Source organism: Fundulus heteroclitus, chromosome 20 (assembly GCF_011125445.2).
Source record: "Fundulus heteroclitus isolate FHET01 chromosome 20, MU-UCD_Fhet_4.1, whole genome shotgun sequence".
NCBI lineage: Eukaryota > Metazoa > Chordata > Actinopteri > Cyprinodontiformes > Fundulidae > Fundulus > Fundulus heteroclitus.
The window spans coordinates 2,119,307-2,134,660 of NC_046380.1; the positions used below are offsets into that span (position 1 = coordinate 2,119,307).

At 46.0% G+C, this 15,354-nt stretch overlaps 3 protein-coding genes across 3 annotated transcripts in view; 1 reads left to right on the forward strand and 2 right to left on the reverse strand.

Moving 5' to 3' along the window:
* LOC118567221 (nuclear factor 7, brain-like) overlaps positions 1-15,354 on the reverse strand; it is a 511,141-nt gene that overhangs the window by 18,460 nt on the left and 477,327 nt on the right. The window lies entirely within an intron of this gene.
* LOC118567249 (tripartite motif-containing protein 35-like) lies at positions 220-1,861 on the forward strand. The gene is made up of 2 exons (XM_036151915.1): positions 220-365; positions 462-1,861. Exon 2 carries the CDS (start codon positions 479-481, stop codon positions 1,859-1,861), a length of 1,383 nt encoding a protein of 460 aa, XP_036007808.1. The 5' UTR covers positions 220-365; positions 462-478.
* LOC118567225 (nuclear factor 7, brain-like) lies at positions 11,216-12,878 on the reverse strand. The gene is made up of 2 exons (XM_036151799.1): positions 12,777-12,878; positions 11,216-12,680 (listed from the first exon to the last, which is right to left on the reverse strand). The coding sequence occupies exon 2, from the start codon at positions 12,661-12,663 to the stop codon at positions 11,281-11,283; it is 1,383 nt and encodes a 460-aa protein (XP_036007692.1). The 5' UTR covers positions 12,664-12,680; positions 12,777-12,878; the 3' UTR covers positions 11,216-11,280.

Here is a 15,354-nt window from a genome sequence, read left to right on the forward strand (position 1 = left end):
ATATCACTATTATCTACAGTTGTAATCTTTTATTCATTGTCTTTTAATTTTCCTGCAGTATTCTCAGGCAGAAAATATCTGCTGTCACTTGGACAAAAACCTTAAAACAAATGACCAAGAATGTTGTTTTTATCTCATGTCTGAAAATGAAGGAAAACTTGTTCAGCTGCAAGCAGAGTGAAAGCAAAACTTGGTAAGAAAAAATATCTTAGCCAGAAAGCAGCAGAACTAACAGGTTTAAGCTCCGCCTCTCACCGAAAACACCTGAAACAGCCTGGAACCAGTTTTTCATTCCTGTCATAGAGACCAAACCAGCAACTTCCTCTGAGTCCAGGAGAGAAAAGAGGAAACCTCCAACCCTGAAGGTGAGTTGGACCCAGAACATCAATCAGAGTCACTTTGAGGGACGTTAGTAGAGGAGGGAGGAGAACCATGACTGACTGGACCTTCTGTGTTTGCAGCTTCACTCAGAGACTAAATGGCTTCCAGATTAGAGGAGGATCTCTGCTGTCCGGTCTGTCAGGAAGTCTTTCAGGATCCGGTTATTCTGTCATGTAGCCACAGCTTCTGTAAGGAGTGTCTGAAGAACTGGTGGAGAGAGAAAGCAGCACAAGAGTGTCCGATTTGTAGGAAAATCTCTTTAAGGGCTAATCCACCCTGGAACCTGGCTCTGAAGAACCTGTGTGAGACCTTCCTACAGCAGAGAGACCAGAGAGCTTTTGAGGATCTCTGCAGTCTGCACTCTGAGAAACTCAAACTCTTCTGTCTAGACCATCAGCAGCCAGTGTGCTCCATCTGCAGAGATTCAGAGAAACACATCAATCACAGATTCAGACCCATGGATGAAGCTGCTCAGCAACACAAGAAGAACCTTCAGGAAACTCTGGAACCTTTAAAGAAGAACCTGGAGCTCAGGAAGAAAGTTCTAGAGGAGTTTGATCAGACAGCAGAACACATGAAGGTCCAGGCCCGACACACAGAGAGGCTGATTAAGGAGCAGTTTAAGAAGCTTCATCAGTTTCTAGCAGAGGAAGAGGAGGCCAGGCTGGCTGCACTGAGGGAGGAAGAGGAGCAGAAGAGTGGGATGATGAAGGAGAAGATGGAGGCTCTGAGCAGAGAGATAGCAGCTCTTTCAGACACAGTCAGAGCCACAGAGCAGGAGCTGAGAGCTGAAGACGTCTCATTCCTGCACAACTACAAGGCTGCAGTGGAAAGAGTCCAGCGCTGCCCCCTGCTGGAGGATCCACAGCTGCCCTCAGGAGCTCTGATAGACCAGGCCAAACATCTGGGCAACCTGGCCTTCAACATCTGGAGCAACATGGAGAACATGGTCTCCTACACTCCTCTCATCCTGGACCCAAACACCGCTGGTTCAAGCCTCATCCTGTCTGAAGATCTGACCAGTGGGAGCAGAGGAGAGAAACAGCAGCTTCCTGATAATCCAGAGAGGTTTGGGTCACGGTATTCTGTCCTGAGTTCTGAGGGCTTCAACTCAGGGAACCACAGCTGGGATGTTGATGTTGAAGACAGTAAAGCCTGGGAGGTTGGTGTGATAGCAGAGTGTGTCCAGAGGAAGGGAGACATAAAGTCTGGAAGGTTGATTCTAGGGTGCTATGGAGGTAAATACTCAGCACGGTCTCCTCCATCTCCTCCCATGGATCTCTCAGTCCAGAAGAAGCTCCAGAGGATCAGAGTGAATCTGGACTGGGACAGAGGAAAGCTATCCTTCTCTGATCTGGACACTAACTCACACATACACACCTTCACACACACCTTCACTGACAAGATGTTTCCATGTTTCTACACTGGGGGGAAAGTAAAGATCCTACCGATGAAGACAGCTCTGATGTTCTCAGCATGAAGAACACAAAATCCAAATGAAACCTTGATGATCTGATTGAAACTCAGTGATTTTAAACAGAAACATGGAGATGATCTGATCTGACTGATCATCTGAGGACTTATTCATTTCTGCCTTTTAAACATTTTATTTTATCCTGAATCTTTGGTGGTTAAATGTCTCCTTTGTGTTAATCTCTCTAAAGCATTCGCTAAATAAAGTTTGATTGATTTCATGTCAGGTGGGAAACAGTTGGCTGCAAATAAAACATTTATTGTCTCCAACATCTTGACAGCTTCATGTCAGTCTGTGCAGAGGAAAGTTTGTCTCTGATACAAAGCTGGACCCAACTGCACCACTAAGGTCCAACAAGCTTCCTTCAAGTTGGAGATGTTAAGCTCTGGTTCCTCATGTTCTAGGAGAGTCTGGCCAGACGAAAGGAGACATACAGTCTGGATTTATGGGAATACGGTTCATGCTCGGTAAGAAATCTTCAAGAAGACCAGCAGCTCCTCTGGCTGTGCTTTAACTCTACTCTGCTTACCTCCTAATTTAGCTGTAGTGTCCGAAAAGTCAAATCATAAACCTTAAGTTCAAGCTTTAATGATTTTATTAATGCATGGATAGAAACAATTAAGCTTTAATTGTTATTGATGAAGCTTTCATTGTTCCAATGAAACAATGAAACAGAAAAAGTTATTCAAGGAATAAGCTTGCTGGAAATGTTGGAATTCCATTACTAAACAGATTCGCTCCACTCCAAGATGTGACCCAGGAGGATCATGGCATCAATCAAAGGTATGTCAACAACCATCGCTCTAAGCTACCAGAGAAAAAATATGCTACAGGGCCAAGGACCCTGATACTATGCAATAGTTCTGTAAATGGGATTAAACTGTAACAAGAAAAACACAGAGTTGTTGATTTATAGCCCTTTGAACAATACCCTGGTGTCTGATATATCAGACATCCTTCCAAGGGTCTGGAAAGAACGCCCAACCTTGGAAAAACTCATAATTCAAGCTGCCCTGGGTGAAGCCACCCAGATAAGAAAATCAGAAGTATTGAAAGAGGATTACATTCGTCTGATAAATCTTGTTGATGGCCTTGATCTCAAGGTGTTTCTCAGTGGCCCTCATGCGCCCGTTAATTGTGGAGATGAGATTTTTTCCAGAATTCTGATGCTAAACAAATGTCTGAAAAAAACACGCAAACAAACAACTGTAACTTTAACATCTTTTGGGAGAGGAGACATCTGTTCAACAGAGATGGTTTCTCTCTAAATAGGTCAGGTGCAAAACAGCTGATTTCAAACATCTTCTATTCTGTGAACCAAGATTAAGATTGGTCTACAGCTGACATCCTCACCACATAGCCACAGCTCTGTGACTAAACCAGCATCTTCTAAAGGCCGCAGAGCCCCAGATCCTCCTCTACGTATCACGGAACGTGTCTGTCCTCAAGACCTTCAGATAACTTGTCTGTGATACACACCAGTTCCTTGGCCGCACGTTTATCAGACATGACAGTTTCCAGCATCACCCTGGGCCTCTTGTCGGAGATTATGGAATATCTGTGATAATACGTGGCAGAAAAAAGAAAAACAGGAACGTAACAAACAGGACCAAACATTTAAAAGTCATAAACTGTCAGATGCAACCAGTCACAGAGACATCATCAACCACTAAGTCATATAAACAGGGTTTATTAAACATTAGATCTCTGTCAGGAGAATCCCTTTTAATAATGACTTAATTATTGACAATAATCTTGATGTAATTTTTTTAACAGAAACATGCTTACATGAACTTAATGAAGCAAATATTATGTTGGAGTCAACCCCTCCAAACTACAATTTTCTTTGTGAGAGCAGACAGCAAAGGAAAGGTGGAGGAGTAGCAACATTGTTTAATGATTCACTAAAGTGTAAAAAGGTGTTTTTGGGAAAATCCGACTCTTTTGAATATTTTGCTCTCCAGGTAAAGAGCCCCGTACGAACTATGTTTCTGAATGTGTACAGGCCTCCTAAGTCCACATCAAACTTTTTCTTTTTTTTTTTTTCTTTTTTTTTTTTTTCCAGTGTCCTGTCTAGCAATATGGCAATAGGAATTGATATCTCAATGCCAGATAGAGCTCGACAGATTTTGCTTTTACAAGTGGAGCAAACAGCTTTCGCCATAGTGCTCCACTTGATTTATGCTTGTAAATAGCTTTATTATGATTCCTGCAAGGAGAATTTCAAATTATATGGACATGACAATGGGAGAGTAAAGGAAGAACAAAAAGTGAAAGAAAAGAAAAAAAAGAGTAGAGGTGAAAGAAAGAGGAGATAAAAGGGAGAGAATGATAAAACCTTCTTTGTCTGCTCCATCACCTGGAAAGAGACACAAAAAGAACAGCACAACCAACAGACATAAAGCAACAGATACACTCGAATAACACCTAGATGCCATTGCTAAATCATATATATTATTATGTAAGCTGACATGTGTAATGTGATATTTGAAAAAAGAAAGTGAAAAAACATAAATAAATAAATAAATAAATTATAAGATTACTGTATATAAGTGAACACTTAATACCTGTGGGAGATGTGAAAGTGCACTAGTTTAGGTGAAGATTATCCAGAAATAGCTTGATAGTGATTGTGGAGAATCGAAGACCCACCTTCCCCGAGCACAGAGGCAGGCGTCAGGGGACCCATAACCCCGGACTCCCAAAGGGGTCCCTAAAGCAGGTCGCCCAGGAGGGGCCGACACAGGATATCTGCAACCCCCCCCCCAAGGAAGGAGCAGAGACGACCCCGAGGAAATCCCCCAGCCACCGCAATGCCGACGCCCTCAAGAGCCGCGGAGACGAGCCCGTGGGCTCCGCCGGCAGCTAGCCCCGCTGAAGTGGTCCCGGCCATGGGCCCTGAGGGCCAGAGGCCCAAAGGGCGCCCCGCCCCCGCGACGAGGGCCCCGGCCGCCCCCCGGGGGGCCAGGCCCCGCAAAGAGGCCGCCGGGAGTGGGCCGGCGCACGCCCGGGAACCCGCCCCAAACCCGAAGCCAACCAATGCGCCAGGGGGCCAAGGCGCCCGCCAACGAAGTGGAGGAGGGCAGGACGTGGGGGGATGGGCTCCGCACCTAGCGGAGACTTGAGATGTTCTTGGGAGAGGGAGCGGACCACACCCATACCTGAAAAAAAAAACATTCACCCCATCCCTCCCTTGTGCCCCACTCACCACACACAGAGAAAAAAAAAAAAAAAAAAAAAAAAAAAACGCTGTACACACATTCCCACATAACACTCACATCCAACACTGACCAAAGGGGGGGGGGGGGGGGGGTCATGTATGGGGTGATGTATGTCACCCCAAGTCGACTATACGACTGCTTGTGCCTGACCCCCGGCCCCGGCCCCAGACCAGACGCCCCCCGGACCGGGCCCCCCCAAGAGGGCGGGCCAACACGACCCGCACGAGCCACCCGGCCAGAGCCCCCCCTCCCCCTAAATACCTAATAAACCCCCTCCCTCCCCCCACCTTACCCTTGCCATCCCTGCCCCCCGCCCCCTGGGGGGAGCAGAGGCATCAGCCCCAGACCTGGCAAGCCGCTGACTGCACACCGCAGCCCCCCGCCAAGACCCCGGACACAGTGGCCCGCACCTCCTCCAGGCCCCAGACTCCTTGCCGCCATCGGAGAACGGGGGTGTGCAGAAGACCCCGGCCCTCCCTACGCCTGCTCAAATGTTGTGTTGTTGCATGTTGTTCTCAAGTGCGTTTAAAAACTGGGAGCGCCGAAGGGGATGCACGGCACAGCCCACCCCCCTTCCGGAAGGTAGCTGTTGCCAGCGCACCCCCTCCGTGTGACTGCCCAGAACCCTCAATGTCTAAGTGGGAGAGGAGGTGAAGGGAGCCGTCCGAGGTGAGGCCCACACAACATAAGCCCCCCCAGACGTCTTCCCCCCACCCCCCCCCTACCATGGCCTATATGAGTGTGCGATGTGAAAAATGTTTGAAGTGAAAGTGTCTAAGATGCATGATAAAATTGGGGAGAGGGGCGTCACCAGAAAGTGGCAACCTCCAGTAACGCCCCCTCCCTCATGACCTACATGTGTGGCGGCGTGATGGAGCAGGCAGAGGGAGGAGTCCGGGGATGGGGAGCAAATGACTGGGAAGCCAACCCAGGGAGCCAGCTCCCCTACTGACTCCAATAGGCACCCCCGCTCCCCGAAAGCCCCACCCAGAGAAGGGGGCCTCGCCAGCGGCACCACCGTAGCCCGGGGGCCAGGGAGAGGCCGCAGGGCCCGCCAGCCAACCACCCACCAGGACCAACACCTCAACCCCCCCCCCCAGCCCACCCACCAAGCCTACTTAAACTAAATAAATAAATAATTAATAATAATAATAATAATAATAAAAAGAGGGGGGGACCCTGGCCAGCCGGCCCGCACGAGCCATCCCAAACCCCACCCCCCAGGTGAAACCCGCACCGGAAGACGACACGGACCAGGACCGGGACAGGGGGCCGGACACAAGCCCACCAGAACGTCAACCCCCCCCAACCCGTAGATTTAATCCCTCCCTAACACTAACGTTCAAACAACTCATCAAACTTTTTCAATGATTTCAGTGACCTCCTGTCCGTGATATGCGTTGATTATGACTGTTTAATTATTGTGGGAGACTTCAACTTTCACATTGACAACCCTGAAGACAGAAGTGCAAAAGAACTGTGTGACACACTTATAAACTTTGGTTTAACTCAACATGTTAAACGGCCAACACACAAACAGGGACATATTTTAGACTTCATCATCACTAAAGGTCTAAAGATTTCCAAGGTCAATGTAACTGATGTTGCCCTATCTGATCACTTTTCTGTTACCTTTGAAAGCATCATTTCCAGTGACTCATTTAGCAAAAGGGACATTGTAAGAAAACGCACCTTTAAGGACAATGCCACGGAAACTTGCTTTTTTCCTGTATTTTAATCATGTAAAGCACTTTGCATTGTCTGTGTACTGAATTGTGCTATATAAATAAATTTGCCTTGCCTTGCCTCGCCTAGTTGTAGCTTTAGAAAAGTTGGACCAACATGATTCCAGATGGTGAAAGTCAGCCTCCACTGCTTCATGGCCAGCATCATCTGATGGGCTGAACTGTGATGGTCCTGCTGAGTTCACAGTTCAGGACCTTGTTAATGGAAGGTCATAAGGAACCATTGGCCTTGCCTGGTTCTGGATCGGTGTGGGAGCTGGGCTCACAGTGTTGTGTAACATTTTATTGATGTGTGTAACTGATCATATTTTGACTGAATGCACCTGCATACGTTTCCTGTGTGAAACAAGCTCTCATGCTTACAGATTTACTTTTTTCTACATCCAAGGACACAGAGAGGAGTTGTGTTAGATAGGAACTGGATCGTACCAGTGGCTGTACTCCTCTGATGATTACTCCCACTTTCTATGTTAACCCAGAATGTACAAAGGTTTAGTGTGTCTTTTTCTTTTCGCTCTCTTTCCTGACTGCGTTAGGGGACAGAAACATGCTAACGATTCACGCCTTAGAATTAAAACTTGTAAAAACAAAGCTGCATCTTTCTCTAAATTAAATGAGTGGTGTGCTCGCTTATTTGACAACTATTAATATCCACCACAATCTGGCGTCACAAACAGGATCCAACATGCCGGGAGGACTGCGTGGTGAGGGATAAGGACGTTTGGCCAGCCTGATGACTTCAGTCCACCTACGTTGCAAGTACCTTTAACCATGATCTACTATTACTTATTTAATTTTGCAGAGTTGGTGGTGTGGTAACATCAGCACGAGGGCCTCGCCCTGTCAGCAGAAGAGGGCTGGTCTATTGATAACAATAGGACCAAGCGAAACAAAGGCTTTTGCAGATGGTTTAGCATTTCTACACCTCATACAGGAGAGAGTCAGGATGGGTAGACGTGCTGCCTTTAGGAAAAAGGCTCCAGAACCTTCAGAGGGTGCCTCCCCCTCCACCAGACTCTACAATATATAAAATTATGAGAGGGAAAGGTGGAGATGATCGTGTTGAATGTGCTTTAATTTGGGAAGACGAAGTTTCCACCTCGTTGAAACTTTGAGTATAAATCAGTTTAAGAAGATGAAAATGCTGATGGATGAAGACTGGGAGAAAAATAAAAATAAGAAAAAGATTAAAAAAGAGGGAAAGACGAGTAAAGTAAAGAGCAGCGGGTGGACAACTACGGAAGACCTGAGTGAAGTTGCCCCCCCCCCCCACCCTCTTCAAATCAGACAAAATTGGTGTCAAACGTTTGTGCTGGTTTTGCTGCACAAACCAGCACAAACCTTGAACCTTTGACCTTTACCTTTTCATTAATATATTCAAAACCAAAGCAGCACAAACGAAAAGTTTTGCTGCACAAACGTTTGACACCAATTTTGTCTGAATTGAAGAAGGTGGGGGGGGGGGGCATCTTCACTCAGGTCTACGGAAGGATCCCTCCCTCATCAGACCCAGTCACTTCCACGGCAGAGCAGCCACTGAGAGTTCAGTTTTTGGCACAAATGCCAAAAACTCAACTCTCCTTTTATTTGTGCCTCTCCAAGTTTCACATGGGTAAGAAATGGGAAACAGCGAGACACGAAAGAAGGACAGATTCATCAATTTCCCATGCTGGATGTGGCCGGAGCGAAATAACCCCAGCTGGTGTTTAGACCAAGGACTGCAGTTAAGATCCAGGCCAGCACTGCCCTCCAAATACCAGAGAGGATTTGTATGGAGACTGGAGCCATGGTGTGGCTGAGTTAAAGAGACATGCTCTGCACAGCGGCGATGTCATCAATGAAGGAAAGAAAAAGAAAGTTGATAAAAGAGACACTGATCTGCACCTTTTTCTGAGGAAGATCTAACCATCGTGGGCGTGGCTGTGAGCGTCTGGGAAGAGGCTGTGGGTGTGGACAGTGGTCCCGTTCTGATGTATGTCACAACTGTGAACAATTGGGACATTGGAAGTATGACTGCCCGCAGGAAGCGCAGCAGCCTGATGCTGGCAACGTTTGGGGGATCAGACCCTGGATCTGGAGGCCAACCTCGTTGAGAAGGGACCAGTCACGGGGTGTGAGGCTTCACACACCGCTACACCTGTATCTGAATGCTGAGATGGTTCCTGCTTCTACTGATCCACATAGTTTGCCCACAGAGGCCATCACACACTTAGAATGTGCCACAGCTGTTACATCAGGCTTGTATCTCCACACAGAGATCCCTGCCTTTAAAAAACGCAAAAAATGTTTTCTATGATGGTGATGGTGAAGAAATTTATTTTGTTGTTGACTCGGGTGCAACTCACTGTTTTATCTGCTAAATGTATCAAGGAGCAGCTAAAGCTCAGTGGTCGTTATGTTCATTCTGTCTCTGCTTCAGGTGAAACGGTTAGGGAAGTTCCTCTGTTCCGTTAAAGTTTTCTACTCTGCAGGGAGTGAAGCTGAAGCATTATTGAGTTTTTTTGCTGTCTCCTCTGTGTCTTTTAAATCTTATGGGTAGAGCTTAGATGGGTGGATTACACATAACTATCATGTCAACCTCTGACGGACTGACGGTTCTCACTCAGGGCTTTGACTATGACTTTACTGCAACACATTGGGGCCCAGATCAATATTTGTGTGCAAACCAATGGAAGCTTCCAGCTAGTTCTGTGCCTCAAACTTTTTTTCTTGTTAGTAGAAAATCCTGTGAAACCTTACAGTGACGTAATGACAGCAGACTTATATTGTACTTCCATTGTGTCTGATTGACCTGACTGACTCCTGGAAATTCTCTCATTTAATACGTTGACAATTTGTTAATCTGTGCAAAATCAGCTGATCAATGCAGGACAGACATGTTAAACGAGCTTTAACATCTCTATGAAAAGGCCACAAAGTCTCAAAATCTAAAATGCAGTTTTGCAGGAGGAAGTCACATTTTTGTGAGTTCTCTCACATAAAGCAGAAACTTGTCACTTCAGCGGATCGAAGCGGTTCTAAAAATCCCAAAACCTATCAAAAAGAAATAAATGATGTAATTTCCGGGTATGACAGGTTACTGCAGGGCTCACATTCCAAACTACTGCGAGCCTGAATCTCTGTTGGCTGCTTTAATACATGGATGAGGACTGGCAGCTGCTGGTAAAATCACATGGACGTCTCAGGTAGAACTGGCTTTCTCTGCTCTGAAAGCAGCCTTGTCCTCTGCACCAGATTTTTAATGAAAAATCTGGTCTCATGTCATCTCTTTTGTTGTAATCTTTACAGCTTTAAATTTAGATTTTTTTCATATTAATTAATCTTGTGTGTACATTTTCTGTTTTTGCTACTGTCACACCTGAATTTCCCCATCGTGGGACAATGAAGGTATTTCTATTTCATTCTACATGTTAAGTTAGTAGAAACTAAAACAAGCGAATGGTTCTGATTCAGCGTTGGACTGGTTCTTCCTCCGGATCAGCACCGAGGCCGTGTTGTGACCCAGAGAGTGATTGTCTGCTGGTTTCATCTCTGCTGAGTGAAGATGTGGAAGTGGTTGTTGCTGTGAGAGTAAATGTTGCCGCCTGCTTCTCCTCAGATGCAGTTCATCGACGCTCTGGACGGGGAGGATCTGCTGCTCACAGGGGAGGTGAAGTGGCGCCCTCTGGTGGAGGAGAACGCACAGAGCATCCTGAAGGTGGTCAGCCCCACGTACAACGATGCAGGCCTCTGAGAAGAAGTCCTCTCTGCAGCTATTTTTGAATAGCTGTGTGTTTATTCTCTGCTCCTTCACTGTGTTTAAATAACCAGAACCTCTGAGGTCCGGTGCTTGTTCCCTCCGTGCTCTCAGACCTGAACAGGAACCAGAACTCAGACACTCAAACATGGTCAATGGTTTTAAAATGATGGCTAATAAAGTTTTCTGTTAAAACTCTATGAGCTGCAGTTTCTTCTTCTTCTGCTCTGTGTGGCTGATCCTGTTGAGATTTCAGAGGAGAAGCACCGATCTGAGGTTCTCTGATCTTCTGATTACAATTTTAGCCACTTCTGAATTTTAGGGGATATAAATATAAACACACTAATCTTCTTTAGTGTGTTTATACCTTAGTGGCGCCGTTGGGTCCAGCTTTGTATCAGAGACAAACTTTCCTCTGCACAGACTGACATGACGCTGTCAAGATGTTGGAGACAATAAATGTTTTATTTGCAGCCAACTGTTTCCCACCTGACATGAAATCAATCAAACTTTATTTAGTGAATGCTTTAGAGAGATTAACACAAAGGAGACATTTAACCACCAAAGATTCAGGATAAAATAAAATGTTTAAGAGGCAGAATTGAACAAGTCCTCAGATGATCAGTCAGATCAGATCATCTCCAGGTTCCTGTTTAAAATCACTGAGTTTCAATCAGATCATCAAGAATTCATCTGGACTTTGTGTTCTTCATGCTGAGAACATCAGAGCTGCTGTTTGCTCACTGAGATCTTCATCGGTAGGATTTTTACTTTTTTCCATGTGCTGAAGTATGGAAACATCTTGTCAGTGAAGGTGTGTGTGAAGGTGTGTATGTGTGAGTTAGTGTCCAGATCAGAGAAGGACAGCTTTCCTCTGTCCCAGTCCAGATTCACTCTGATCCTCTGGAGCTTCTTCTGGACTGAGAGATCCATGCGAGGAGATGGAGGAGACCATGCTGAGTATTTACCTTCAAAAAACCCTAGAACCAGCAATCCAGACTCTATGATTCCCTTCCTCTGGACAGACTCTGCTATCACACCAACCTCCCAGTATTCACTGTCTCCAACATCAACATCCCAGCTGTGGTTCCCTGAGTTGAAGCCCTCAGAACTCAGGAAAGAACAACACCCAAACCTCTCTGGATTATCAGGAAGCTGCTGTTCCTCTCCTAAAGTCAAACTGGTCAGATCTTCAGACAGGATGAGTCTTGAACCAGCAGTGTTTGGGTCCAGGATGAGAGGAGTGTAGGAGACCATGTTCTCCATGTTGCTCCAGATGTTGAAGGCCAGGTTGCCCAGATGTTTGGCCTGGTCTATCAGAGCTCCTGAGGGCAGCTGTGGATCCTCCAGCAGGGGGCAGCGCTGGACTCTTTCCACTGCAGCCTTGTAGTTGTGCAGGAATGAGACGTCTTCAGCTCTCAGCTCCTCCTCTGTGGCTCTGACTGTGTCTGAAAGAGCTGCTATCTCTCTGCTCAGAGCCTCCATCTTCTCCTTCATCATCCCACTCTTCTGCTCCTCTTCCTCCCTCAGTGCAGCCAGCCTGGCCTCCTCTTCCTCTGCTAGAAACTGATGAAGCTTCTTAAACTGCTCCTTAATCAGCCTCTCTGTGTGTCGGGCCTGGACCTTCATGTGTTCTGCTGTCTGATCAAACTCCTCTAGAACTTTCTTCCTGAGCTCCAGGTTCTTCTTTAAAGGTTCCAGAGTTTCCTGAAGGTTCTTCTTGTGTTTCTGAGCAGCTTCATCCATGGGTCTGAATCTGTGCTTGGTGTGTTTCTCTGAATCTCTGCAGACGAGACACACTGGCTGCTGATGGTCCAGACAGAAGAGTTTGAGTTTCTCAGAGTGCAGACTGCAGAGATCCTCTGAAGCTCTCTGGTCTCTCTGCTGTAGGAAGGTCTCACACAGGTTCTTCAGAACCAGATTTAAATATGGTTCATCCTTAGAAGATCTTCTCTTACAAACTGGACACTCTTGTGCTGCTTTCTCTCTCCACCAGTTCTTCAGACACTCCTTACAGAAGCTGTGGCTACATGACAGAAGAACGGGATCCTTAAAGACGTCCTGACAGACCGGACAGCAGAGATCCTCCTCTGATCTGGAAGCCATTTAGTCTCTGAGTGAAGCTGCAAACACAGAAGGTCCAGTCAGTCATGGTTCTCCTCCCTCCTCTACTAACGTCCCTCAAAGTGACTCTGAATGATGTTCTGGGTCCAACTCACCTTCAGGGTTGGATGTTTCCTCTTTTCTCTCCTGGACTCAGAGGAAGCTGCTGGTTTGGTCTGAAGGTGAATCGGATCATCTGAGAGTCTCTCTGCAGGGAACAACGATCACAAACTGCTTCCTTCTTTAGTTCTGGTCCAGCTGAGGTGTGTCTGAGTCTAAAGTCTAGAATTCAGCCTTTGAGCTGCTATAAAACTCACTGATTAAAGGTTTTATTTTTCTCTGACGAGATCAGAACCTGTAGAATAATCTGACCTCAATGCTGCAGTCGTTTAGCTCTGAGGAAACAATCATCGGACCCCAGCAACCTGCTCGTCTTCCTCCAGAACCATGGGAACAAAAACTCAGTCTTTGTTGCCAAATGTGTATCTAATGAGATGCTGATTTATTTCCTGAGTTCTTTTCATCACGGTTTAAGTGTAATTAAATCTGACAGAATCAGGGGACAATTCTGCCGTCCGTCCGTCCGTCCGTCTTCTTCCTCTTATCCGGGGTCGGGTCGTGGGGGTAGCAGCTTCAGTAGGGAGGCCCAGACGTCCCTTTTCCGGTTCAAGACCATGGTCTTGGATTTGGAGGCACTGATTTTCATCCCGGCCGCTTCGCACTCGGCTGCGAACCGCTCCAGTGAGAGCTGTAGATCACGCCCTGATGAAGCCAATAGGACCACGTCATCCGCGAATAGCAGAGACGCAATCCTAAGGCCACCAAAGCGAATCCCCTCAACACCTTGGCTGCGCCTAGAAATTCTGTCCATAAAAGTTATGAACAGAATCGGTGACAAAGGGCAACCTTGGCGGAGTCCAACTCTCACCGGAAACGAGTCCGACTTACTGCCGGCAATGCGGACCAGACTCTGACACCGGTCGTACAGAGACCTGACAGCCCTTATTAAAGGGTCCGGTACTCCATACTCCCGGAGTACCCCCCACAGGATCCCCCGGGGGACACGGTCGAATGCCTTCTCCAGATCCACAAAGCACATGTAGACTGGTTGGGCAAACTCCCATGCCCCCTCAAGAATCCTGCTGAGGGTATAGAGCTGGTCCAATTCTGCCCTCGTTTAAAGGAATATATAATTTCAGTCTCACTTCTCTGTTTGGTAAAACATTTGCCCAAAAAACATTAAGTGTCATGCAGTTGGAAGTTGAGCCCGAATTCAGTCACACACAGAGCCACGTTTCAGAGTCTTTATTGTAAATGGTGAGTTGGAGATGGAGACGCCGTGGAGCCGGATCAGGCAGACGTGAGAGAAACCAGGAAACCAATGCAGGGAACGCAACGTGAAGACGTGAGGCATGAACAAGGTAGGGATGACACCCCCCTTCTCTTTTGGCTCTTGCGAAGAGATCTTACTGTGTCGCTCACCGGGAACGGCGCAGGGTCTGCATGGCTAGTTCCTTTATCGGAACCCTATGGGCGTCTCTCTGAGACCAGAGAGCTTCCCTGTGCATCCCCTGTGCATTTTTGAACTCTGCACAGGGAATATACTGGCAGAGAGAGCGCTCACTCTATCTTTTAACTGTCAGCAATATCCAATCATCCATATATTGCACATTTTTCCATTTGAAAGGTTAAGAAAAATGTCCCTTTTTAACAAATAAGCAGTAACAGTTCAGTAAATTTATGTGCCTTTCTCTTTTAGAGTCGTCCTAAAGACTTTTTATGCGAAGAAAATGTGTTTCAACATTTCTCACCAGCTTTGACAGTAGTGAAAGGACAGACTTTGTTTTATCTATATACCTTTTGCGATATTTCTGTTTATGACCTCAGTATATGATATTTGTAAGGTCTTCTCCCTGACATGTAGATGACCTCCTCTAACCTGGAGAAAGTATTCCATCTTTAACCAGCAGGGGGAGCCACTCTCCATTGAGAGGAAGGTTTGTTGCACCAATAAGGAATAGAGTCATTAAATTAAGATTAAAGAAGTTTAGATCTGGAATAAAGAGAACTAAAGCAGGCAGGTAAATAAAATCCTGTTAACACAGATTTTATTCTGAGCAGAAACTTTCACACCAGAATAAAATCGCAGTCCTCCAGCTGAGGCTCTGCAGACCTCTCAGTTCTCCTAATATAACCACTTGTAATGCACCACAGAGACGGTGGGACTTTCTGTCTGTTTGTTTGACCTAATGATTAGTTTTATTCTGTAGACAACATGTTTGAGAGCAAAGCTTTACAGCATCTATGATCGTCTATGAAAAAATGTCAATGAAATAATGAAATAAAGTCCAGTGACCTTAAAAAACTGCAACCCTGAAAAGCTGTCTTTTCAAATGTAAAAAGGCAGTTAATGTGATAACTCTGAGATCATTTATTGTTTTTTAACACACAAAACCACATGTTTCCCAATATTGTGAAAACTGGATGGGTAAGACTGGCATCCGTCACAGGATCCCTTTTCTCTATTCAGACTATGCAAATAATAAAAACAAAAAAACTACACAAACCACTTTTTTCAGGGAATAATACTTTTTTTATAATATTTCTCTATAGATGAAATCACAAACTTGAATATACACAAATGGATACGATTTTCAAGGAGGGGTTTAATAATTAACTCTTAAACTAGCTCTC